This window comes from Ranitomeya imitator, chromosome 3, assembly GCF_032444005.1.
Source record: "Ranitomeya imitator isolate aRanImi1 chromosome 3, aRanImi1.pri, whole genome shotgun sequence".
NCBI classification, from domain to species: Eukaryota; Metazoa; Chordata; class Amphibia; order Anura; family Dendrobatidae; genus Ranitomeya; species Ranitomeya imitator.
The window spans coordinates 812389410-812401509 of NC_091284.1; the positions used below are offsets into that span (position 1 = coordinate 812389410).

The 12100-nt window shown below is 44.2% G+C and overlaps 1 protein-coding gene across 2 annotated transcripts in view; it reads right to left on the bottom strand.

Annotated features, from left to right (window-relative positions):
• The window catches only part of TMEM126A (transmembrane protein 126A), a 52357-nt gene that overhangs the window by 18459 nt on the left and 21798 nt on the right, over nucleotides 1-12100 (bottom strand). For both annotated transcript variants that reach the window (XM_069759333.1, XM_069759334.1), the window contains exon 4: nucleotides 40-154. In XM_069759333.1, coding sequence (XP_069615434.1) covers nucleotides 40-154 — 115 coding nt within the window. The remainder of the gene's footprint in view (nucleotides 1-39; nucleotides 155-12100) is intronic.

Here is a 12100-nt window from a genome sequence, read left to right on the forward strand (position 1 = left end):
AGACGACATTACAGAGGTCAGCTTGTGCTAATCACTTACTTGAGAAAGTACGCTGTGCTGAGAAATGCAGCTAAGGACGCTGAACCCAGACCCCCAACAATGGCGCCGATGCAGGTACCCCGGATAGTGTTACATAGAGAACAGTTCATCCTACCTGTAGGGGGAAAAAACCGCAAACATTAAAATGCAGAATACTGAACCCCTAGGGGTGCAACCACACATGACTACTGAGCAGTTGGGGGTGCGTTGCATTTTACCTGCAGGGCCATAACTAGTTGGACTTAAGCCATTCGTGCCACCCGGCCAAGCACTGGCTCCGACTATTGGAGATACTGAAAATTGCTGCACAGAGACAATGTCCAGATCATCCGCAACAAGTGTACGCGATATATCAGAGCCGACACTACTACAGCTTCCAATCACGGCTCTTTTATCCATTAGACGCCGCAGTGACTATTGACCACAGCTTGTAGGTGGTTTAACAGAGGGAGAAATTTCCCTCTGTCACCAGACTGGTGTCCCAGCAATGCAACTGTGAGGTACCAATGTATTTCCTTGGCAGCTGGGGGGTCTATTAAGGGCCCCATGTTTGTACTCCAATTTGACTCTGGCAGAGTGGTCACACGTCCTGTTTAATTTTAGGACTAAAGTTAAAAAAAAAGACAAAAATGTAAAAAAATACATACTTTAAAAAGAAAAATACCATCATTACATACAGTGGGGCAAAAAAGTATTTAGTCAGTCAGCAATAGTGCAAGTTCCACCACTTAAAAAGATGAGAGGCGTCTGTAATTTACATCATAGGTAGACCTCAACTATGGGAGACAAACTGAGAAAAAAAAATCCAGAAAATCACATTGTCTGTTTTTTTAACATTTTATTTCCATATTATGGTGGAAAATAAGTATTTGGTCAGAAACAAAATTTCATCTCAATACTTTGTAATATATCCTTTGTTGGCAATGACAGAGTTCAAACGTTTTCTGTAAGTCTTCACAAGGTTGCCACACACTGTTGTTGGTCTGTTGGCCCATTCCTCCATGCAGATCTCCTCTAGAGCAGTGATGTTTTTGGCTTTTCGCTTGGCAACACGGACTTTCAAATCCCTCCAAAGGTTTTCTATAGGGTTGAGATCTGGAGACTGGCTAGGCCACTCCAGGACCTTGAAATGCTTCTTACGAAGCCACTCCTTCGTTGCCCTGGCGGTGTGCTTTGGATCATTGTCATGTTGAAAGACCCAGCCACATTTCATCTTCAATGCCCTTGCTGATGGAAGGAGGTTTGCACTCAAAATCTCACGATACATGGCCCCATTCATTCTTTCATGTACCCGGATCAGTCGTCCTGGCCCCTTTGCAGAGAAACAGCCTCAAAGCATGATGTTTCCACCACCATGCTTTACAGTAGGTATGGTGTTTGATGGATGCAACTCAGTATTCTTTTTCCTCCAAACACGACAAGTTGTGTTTCTACGAAACAGTTCCAGTTTGGTTTCATCAGACCATAGGACATTCTCCCAAAACTCCTCTGGATCATCCAAATGCTCTCTAGCAAACTTCAGACGGGCCCGGACATGTACTGGCATAAGCAGTGGGACACGTCTGGCACTGCAGGATCTGAGTCCATGGTGGCGTAGTGTGTTACTTATGGTAGGCCTTGTTACATTGGCCCCAGCTCTCTGCAGTTCATTCACTAGGTCCCCCCGCGTGGTTCTGGGATTTTTGCTCACCGTTCTTGTGATCATTCTGACCCCACGGGGTGGGATTTTGCATGGAGCCCCAGATCGAGGGAGATTATCAGTGATCTTGTATGTCTTCCATTTTCTAATTATTGCTCCCACTGTTGATTTCTTCACTCCAAGCTGGTTGGCTATTGCAGATTCAGTCTTCCCAGCCTGGTGCAGGGCTACAATTTTGTTTCTGGTGTCCTTTGACAGCTCTTTGGTCTTCACCATAGTGGATTTTGGAGTCAGAGTGTTTGAGGGTGTGCACAGGTGTCTTTTTATACTGATAACAAGTTTAAACAGGTGCCATTACTACAGGTAATGAGTGGAGGAAAGAGGAGACTCTTAAAGAAGAAGTTACAGGTCTGTGAGAGCCAGAAATCTTGATTGTTTGTTTCTGACCAAATACTTATTTTCCACCATAAAATGCAAAAAAAATGATAAAAAAAAACAGACAATGTGATTTTCTGGATTTTTTTTTCTCAGTTTGTCTCCCATAGTTGAGGTCTACCAATGATGTAAATTACAGACGCCTCTCATCTTTTTAAGTGGTGGAACTTGCACTATTGCTGACTGACTAAATACTTTTTTGCCCCACTGTAAATATATTAAAAAAAATTATGTTTTGTAAGGGGCTTCATACACATCAGTCCGACGGTCTAATGTGTATAGGGGGCCTCCAACTATTTCCTAACAGATGACGTTGGGGAAGACATTAGGCTACTTTCACACTTGCGTCGGTATGGGCCCGTCGCTATGCATCGGGCCGACGTACCGACGCACGTTATGAAAGAAATGCACAACGGGGGCAGCCGATGTTTTTCAACGCATCCGCTGCCCCATTGTAATGTCCGGGGAGGAGGGGGCGGAGTTTCGGCCGCGCATGCGCGGTCGAAAATGGCGGACGCGGCACACAAAAAAAAGTTACATGTAACTTTTTGTACCGACGGTCTGCCAAAACATGACGCATCCGTGTGGGCATGCGTCGCTAATGTAACTCTATGGAGAAAAAATGCATCCTGTGGGCAACTTTGCAGGATGCGTTTTTTTCCCCAAAACGACGCATTGCGACGTATGTCACACAACCCAAGTATGAAAGTAGCTTTATCCGGCACAACTTTTCTTTTTGGATTCTGGGCGATAAGCTGCCAGCAGAGCGCTCAGTTGTTCCTGTATATGGAGGGGTTACTGCCATGAGTCAAACAAGACAGGTTAAGTGTTCGACGCCTTAAAAAAAAATAATATATATATACAGTGGGGCAAAAAAGTATTTAGTCAGTCAGCAATAGTGCAAGTTTCACCACTTAAAAAGATGAGAGGCGTCTGTAATTTACATCATAGGTAGACCTCAACTATGGGAGACAAACTGAGAAAAAAAATCCAGAAAATCACATTGTCTGTTTTTTTAACATTTTATTTGCATATTATGGTGGAAAATAAGTATTTGGTCAGAAACAAAATTTCATCTCAATACTTTGTAATATATCCTTTGTTGGCAATGGCAGAGGTCAAACGTTTTCTGTAAGTCTTCACAAGGTTGCCACACACTGTTGTTGGTATGTTGGCCCATTCCTCCATGCAGATCTCCTCTAGAGCAGTGATGTTTTTGGCTTTTTGCTTGGCAACACGGACTTTCAACTCCCTCCAAAGGTTTTCTATAGGGTTGAGATCTGGAGACTGGCTAGGCCACTCCAGGACCTTGAAATGCTTCTTACGAAGCCACTCCTTCGTTGCCCTGGCGGTGTGCTTTGGATCATTGTCATGTTGAAAGACCCAGCCACGTTTCATCTTCAATGCCCTTGCTGATGGAAGGAGGTTTGCACTCAAAATCTCACAATACATGGCCCCATTCATTCTTTCATGTACCCGGATCAGTCGTCCTGGCCCCTTTGCAGAGAAACAGCCCCAAAGCATGATGTTTCCACCACCATGCTTTACAGTAGGTATGGTGTTTGATGGATGCAACTCAATATTCTTTTTCCTCCAAACACAACAAGTTGTGTTTCTACCAAACAGTTCCAGTTTGGTTTCATCAGACCATAGGACATTCTCCCAAAACTCCTCTGGATCATCCAAATGCTCTCTAGCAAACTTCAGACGGGCCCGGACATGTAATGGCTTAAGCAGTGGGACACGTCTGGCACTGCAGGATCTGAGTCCATGGTGGCGTAGTGTGTTACTTATGGTAGGCCTTGTTACATTGGTCCCAGCTCTCTGCAGTTCATTCACTAGGTCCCCCCGCGTGGTTCTGGGATTTTTGCTCACCGTTCTTGTGATCATTCTGACCCCACGGGGTGGGATTTTGCGTGGAGCCCCAGATCGAGGGAGATTATCAGTGGTCTTGTATGTCTTCCATTTTCTAATTATTGCTCCCACTGTTGATTTCTTCACTCCAAGCTGGTTGGCTATTGCAGATTCAGTCTTCCCAGCCTGGTGCAGGGCTACAATTTTGTTTCTGGTGTCCTTTGACAGCTCTTTGGTCTTCACCATAGTGGAGTTTGGAGTCAGACTGTTTGAGGGTGTGCACAGGTGTCTTTTTATACTGATAACAAGTTTAAACAGGTGCCATTACTACAGGTAATGAGTGGAGGAAAGAGGAGACTCTTAAAGAAGAAGTTACAGGTCTGTGAGAGCCAGAAATCTTGATTGTTTGTTTCTGACCAAATACTTATTTTCCACCATAATATGCAAATAAAATGTTAAAAAAACAGACAATGTGATTTTCTGGATTTTTTTTTCTCAGTTTGTCTCCCATAGTTGAGGTCTACCTATGATGTAAATTACAGACGCCTCTCATCTTTTTAAGTGGTGGAACTTGCACTATTGCTGACTGACTAAATACTTTTTTGCCCCAGTGTGTGTGTATTATATATATATATATATATATATATATATATATATATATATATATATATATATATATATACACACACACACACACAAACACACATACACACATGCAGTACAGACCGAAAGTTTGGACACACCTTCTCATTTAAATATTTTTCTGTATTTTCAGGACTATTAAAATTGTACATTCACCCTGAAGGCATCAAAACTATGAATTAACACATGTGGAATTATAAACTTAACAAAAGAGTGTGAAACAACTAAAATTATGTCTTATATTCTAGGTTCTTCAAAGTAGCCACCTTTTGCTTTGATGACTGCTTCGCACACTCTTGGCATTCTCTTGATGAGCTTCAAGAGGTAGTCACCGGGAATGGTTTTCACTTCATAGGTGTGCCCTGTCAGGTTTAATAAGTGGGATTTCTTGCGGGTTTTTTTTGCGCGGATTTCACATGCGGTTTTACACCTGAGGATTCCTATTATGTAGCAGATGTAAACCACTGCGGAATCCGCACAAAGAATGAACATGCTGCGGAATAAACAACGCAGTGCTTCCGCACGTTTTTTTCCGCAGCATGTGCACTGCGGATTTTGTTTTCCATGTATTTGCATGGTACTGTAAACTCATGGAAAACAGCTGCAGACCAAAAAACCCAGAAACTGTGGCCCTATTGCAACTTTATAAGTGGAGGGAACAATAGGAACTAGCCCATTATTAACCCCGTTAAGACCAGGCCTAATTTGTCTTTAAAAAAGGGGGTATTCCCAGAATTGAACCTTATTGCATATCCACCTACTGATCGCCAGGAGGCTGACCCCTCTGCAGATCCCTATCCCACGTCGGCTCCAACAAGTTCAGTCCGCGCCTCTAAACTTAACCTAAAATCTCATTCGGTAATTTCTTTCCTTTTTACCTCCCTTTCCCCTCCCAGTGCACTAGCTCAGATTTTCATCAGTTTTAGAAAACCATTCGCTCAAAAGCTTATTTCCTTATAGAAAAATAAGCCAATCGGTTGAAAAATATAAATTCTTTACTGATTATACCAATCGATTATCGACAAATATTGATACATAAATAACACAAAAGACAAAATAAACCCCAAAAAACGTGGAGAGAGGCGATGGGGCAGTGGAAACAAAACAGGCAACTGCCCCAATATAATAAATACATTTAAATGGCTCTGGGTGCATTTCACAACGTGCTTCATCGGGGAGTGATGAGCCCTGATGAAGCACGTCACGAAACACACATTGGACTGGGAGGTGGAGAAGAAGTGAAATTTCTAACCATAAATTTAGGTCTGTATAATTCCAAAATGTGTTTGTAAAAGGTTATACAATGGCCTTGATTCTAATTGGGCGATTTACTGATATAATAAAAATATCGAGCTGTTAAAGACATGTCTATGATCAGGATCATTTTTGCCTATACCTTATTAGAGTATTACAGTCCTTAAAGGGAAGGTACCGCGTTTGTAGATCATTAATAAATCACTGTAATGTAGCATAACATGCTGCTATAACCAAGCTTTAAATGCATGTGAAACAGATTACGTGTGTAATATGAGTTTAAAGAAGGCACTGGGGGCTGACATCTTGGTTTCACAGGAGTTCACGACACTATCCGTGTCATTTTACGGCACCCCATAGACATAGGAGATAATAGACCGGCGCTGACCCTATCTCTAACATTATAGCTGCCTTAGCAGTGAGCTGGGCACGCCTCTGTGGGCTGCACAATTCACTGCTGTAGGTGTGACTGGCCTCCATTTTATTATAGCCCAGTGCTATCTGCGGAGCTCCACTTACTTTCTATGGCAGGAGAGAAGCACTCACTGGAACCGGAGGATGGGGAGTGCGGGTGATTTATCTCCATGCTCCTCTGTACTCCAGGCACTGCACTGCATGTCCTGGGCATACATCCTCTGCTCTCACACACTGCCCTCCCTGTGTGCTTCTCCTGCTCTGTCTCCGCCTCCTCACACACAGTCCCTGTGATCTCTGGTAAGCTGCATTCACAGCCTGCCTCTCTCTCTCTGCCATACAATGTATCTCTCCCCTCCCTCCACAATGCCTGGCCATTCTCTGCAGACCTGGATCTCCTCCTCCTTATCTTACTGAGGGATGAGTCACAGACAGCTCTGCTCAGATAATGCTGCTCCATACATAAACACCACGTCTTCACTTTTCCTCCAGTCCACCATGCTGCCGAGCCCACTGTGTTCTGCTTTTTTGTAAACTCTGTAGCTGTGGCTCTGCCCTGTGATGCTGCTCTTCATTCTGCCCAAGGGATATTAGACCACCCAAAAGGGGAGGGAAATGGTGATGTCGGCAGTTACTGCCCCAATTTTCCAGCTAAGGCTACTTTCACACTAGCGGTTTGTTTTTTTTATACGTCGCAATGCGTCGTTTAGGGGAAAAAACGCATCCTGCAAAGTTGTTTGCAGGATGCGTTTTTGCCCCATAGAGTAACATTACCAACGCATTGCGACGTATTGACATGTCGCAACCGTCGTGCGACGGTTGCGTCGTGTTGTGGCAGACCGCCGGGAGCAAAAAACGTTGAATGTAACTTTTTTGCTGTCGATGGACCACTTTTTCCGACCGCGCATGCGCGGCCGGAACTCCGCCCCCACCTCCCTGCACCTCACAATGGGGAAGCGGATGCGCCGGAGAACTGCATCCGCTGCACCCGTTGTGCGGCGCATCAAACGCTAGCGTCGGAATCTGTAGTACATGCCTGCACAAGGCAATCTTGCCTTGCGCAGGCATGTATTACGGAGGACAGAGAATGAACTTCAATCCAATATTGCAGCCAGCATGCAGCCAGCGGGTAAGGAAAGCGTGAATCAAACACCCGAAAACTCCGTCCATATGACCCAAAACCAGTCTCGCCAAATTCAGGTGACAGGTTCACTTTAAATGTACTTCTCATATGAGGACTAGCGTTTATATTTTGTTTGTACCAACATGTTTTATAAGCTTTTTAATTGTATTTTGGGTGTCTTTTTTTAATCAATTTTTGTCAATCAATAAACAATTTATATTTTCTGTATAACTGTTTTTTTTTCCCCATAGTTTCAATACGCTAATTTTTAGACTTTAACCCCTTCATGATCGGGGGATTTTTCGTTTTTCCGTGTTCGTTTTTCGCTCCCCTCCTTCCCAGAGCCATAACTTTTTTATTTTTCCGTCAATTTGGCCATGTGAGGGCTTATTTTTTGCGGGACGAGTTGTACTTTTGAACGACATCATTGGTTTTAGCATGTCGTGTACTAGAAAACGGGAAAAAAATTCCAAGTGCGGTGAAATTGCAAAAAAAGTGCAATCCCACATTGGTTTTTTGTTTGGCTTTTTTGCTAGGTTCACTAAATGCTAAAAATGACCTGCCATTATGATTCTCCAGGTCAGTACGAGTTCATAGACACCTAATATGACTAGGTTATTTTTTATCTAAGTGGTGAAAAAAAATTCCAAACTTTGCTAAAAAAAAAAAAAAAAAAAAAAAATTGCGCCATTTTCCGATACTCGTAGCGTCTCCATTTTTCACGATCTGGGGTCGGTTGAGGGCTTATTTTTTGCGTGCCGAGATGACGTTTTTAATGATAGCATTTTGGTGCAGATACGTTCTTTTGATCGCCCGTTATTGCATTTTAATGCAATGTCGCGGCGACCAAAAAAACGTAATTCTGGCGTTTCGAATTTTTTTCCCGCTACGCTGTTTAGCGATCAGGTTAATACTTTTTTTTAATTGATAGATCAGGCGATTCTGAGCGCGGCAATACCAAATATGCGTAGATTTGATATTTTTTTTATTGATTTATTTTGATTGGGGCGAAAGGGGGGTGATTTAAACTTTTATGTTTTTTTTATTTTTTTCACATTTTTTTAAACTTTTTTTCTTAACTTTTGCCATGCTTCAATAGCCTCCATGGGAGGCTAGAAGCAGGCATAACTCGATCACCTCTGCTACATAGCAGCGATCTGCTGATCGCTGCTATGTAGCAGAAATGGAGGTGTGCTGTGAGCGCCGACCACAGGGTGGCGCTCACAGCCACCGCTCATCAGTAACCATAGAGGTCTCTGGGACCTCTATGGCTACAATATACAAGCATCGCCGACCCCCGATCATGTGATGGGGGTCGGCGATGACGTCATTTCCGGCCGCCCGGCCGGAAGCGGTAGTTAAATGCCGCTGTCTGCATTTGACAGCGGCATTTAACTAGTTAATAGGTGCGGGCAGATCGCGATTCTGCCCGCACCTATTGCGGGCACATGTCAGCTGTTCAAAACAGCTGACATGTCCCGGCTTTGATGCGGGCTCACCGCGGAGCCCTGCATCAAAGCAGGGGAGCCGGCATCGGACGGTATAGTACGTCCGATGCCGGTAAGGGGTTAAGGCATCGTGGGGCCGGTGTTTTACTAGAATACAGTCATGGCTGAAAGTGTTGGCACCCTTGAAATTGTTCCAGAAAATGAAGTACCGTATATACTCGAGTATAAGCCGAGATTTTCAGCCCAAAATTTTGGGCTGAAAGTGCCCCTCTCGGCTTATACTTGAGTCACGGTGGGCGGCAGGGTCGGCGGGTGAGGGGGAGAGGGTGCTGAGGCATACTCACCTAGTCCCGGCGCTCCCCCTGCCCATCACACAGTCATCGGTGCTGCAGCTTCTTCCCCTGTACAGCGGTCACGTGGGACCGCTCATTAGAGAAATGAATACGTGGCTCCACCTCCCATAGGGGTGGAGCCGCATATTCATTTGTCTAATCAACGGTGCCGGTGACCGCTGATAGAGGAAGAGGCTGCGGCACCGAAGACCGTGGGACGGGCAGAGGGAGCAGGACGCCGGGAGCAGGTAAGTATCTCATATTCACCTGTCCGCGTTCCACACGCCGGGCGCCGCTCCATCTTCCCGGCGTCTCTCCGCTCTGACTGTGCAGTCAGTGCGGAGAGACGCCGGGACGAGACGCCAGGAGCTGCAAGTAGCGAGGTGAGTATGGCATTTTTTTTTTATTGCAGCATCAGCAGCAATGGCACAGCTTTCTATGGCACAGCTATGGGGCAATACTGAATGGTGCAGAGCACTATATGGCAGCTATGGGGCAATACTGAACGGTGCAGAGCACTATATGGCAGCTATGGGGCAATACTGAACGGTGCAGAGCACTATATGGCAGCTATGGGGCAATACTGAACGGTGCAGAGCACTATATGGCAGCTATGGGGCAATACTGAACGGTGCAGAGCACTATATGGCAGCTATGGGGCAATACTGAACGGTGCAGAGCACTATATGGCACAGCTATGGGGCAATAATGAACGGCGCAGAGCACTATATGGCAGCTATGGGGCAATAATGAACGGCGCAGAGCACTATATGGCACAGCTATGGGGCAATACTGAACGGCGCAGAGCACCATATGGCACAGCTATGGGGCAATACTGAACGGCGCAGAGCACTATATGGCACAGCTATGGGGCAATAATGAACGGCGCAGAGCACTATATGGCAGCTATGGGGCAATAATGAATGGCGCAGAGCACTATATGGCACAGCTATGGGGCAATAATGAACGGTGCAGAGTACTATATGGCACAGCTATGGGGGCAATAATGAACGGTGCAGAGCACTATATGGCACAGCTATGGGGAAATATGAACGGTGCAGAGCACTATATGGCACAGCTATGGGGCAATAATGAACGGTGCAGAGCACTATATGGCAGCTATGGGGCAATACTGAACGACGCAGAGCACTATATGGCACAGCTATGGGGCAATAATGAACGGCGAAGAGCACTATATGGCAGCTATGGGGCAATAATGAACGGTGCAGAGCACTTTATGGCACAGCTATGGGGCAATAATGAACGGTGCAGAGCCATATATGGCACAGCTATGGGGCAATAATGAACGGTGCAGAGCACTATATGGCACAGCTATGGGGCAATAATGAACAGCGCAGAGCACTATATGGCACAGCTATGGGGCAATAATGAACGGTGCAGAGCACTATATGGCACAGCTATGGGGCAATAATGAATGGTGCAGAGCACTATATGGCACAGCTATGGGGCAATAATGAACGGCGCAGAGCACTATATGGCACATCTATGGGGCAATGATGAACGGTGCAGAGCACTATATGGCACAGCTTTATATGGCACATCTATGGGGCAATAATGAACAGTATGGAGCATTATATGTGGCACAGCTTTATATGGAACATCTTATGGGGCAATAATGAACGGTATGGAGCATCTATTTTTATTTTTGAAATTCACCGGTAGCTGCTGCATTTCCCACCCTAGGCTTATACTCGAGTCAATAAGTTTTCCCAGTTTTTTGTGGCAATATTAGGGGGGTCGGCTTATACTCGAGTATATACAGTATTTCTCCCAGAAAATCACTGCAATTACACATGTTTTGCTACACACATTTATTGTGTACTGGAATAACACAAAAAAACCAAGAAGAATTAAAGGCAAATTGATCATAATTTCACACAAAACCCCAAAATTAGCAGGACAAAATTTTTGGTGGCACCCTCAACTTAAAGGGAGTCTGTCACCCCAAAAATCGTATATGAGCTGCGGCCACCAGCATCAGGGGCTTATCTACAGCAAAAAAATTATTATTCCAATAAATACATTTCTTTATATAAATAAAAACAAACAATAAAAGTTCACATATTTAGTATCGCCGCTCCGTAATGACCCCACCTAGCCCCCTGACGAAGGCTCCGCTGAAACGCACGTCGGGGTGACGTGGATGGTGTAGACGGCTTCCCCTTGTGTTACGGCGGTGATCCATCTTAGACAATCTGGTATGAGATTTTACTAACCATGTGTGGTTTTTCCATCTTCTTTCTCTGCTGATTACTGATCGTGTAGTACCCTAGTCCTTTACATGGTCAGGGTTACTCTCTTGGGTCTCCCCCGCAGTATGCTTTTTATAGTCTCATTTCATGAACTATACTATTTACCTTATAATTAGTAACACGTGGTGGTTATATTTGTATATTTGTTTTTTTAGAAACCCACTTTATCCAATTTTTTCTATGCCGCTATCTATTCATGTCCCATGTTCTCTTCATTGTTGGATGTTATGTGTGTCCTGTGGGTTCACCCACTGTTATTTCCTGTTTTATTATATTCAATAAAGTTTTCTAATTTTTTAATACATTCTTTGCCCTTGGTTGATCGCTTGTTTTTTTTTTTTTGTTTCTTTTCCTTGGTTTTGCGATTGGCATATGATATCCCTTGCAGCCATCATTATGCTTAATTATTTATTGTTTTGATATTAATCTGATATTTATTTGATGTAATGCTGCTTATGTGTTCATTAAGACTATTTCTTAGATAAGCGTATACCGTAGAATGTAATTCCGCAAGGACAGGGTCCTCTCCCCTCTGTACCAGTCTGTCATCGTAAATTTGTGTACTGTAAATGATATCTATAACTCTGTATGTAACCCTTTTCTCATGTACAGCACCATGGAATTAATGGTGCTATATAAATAAATAA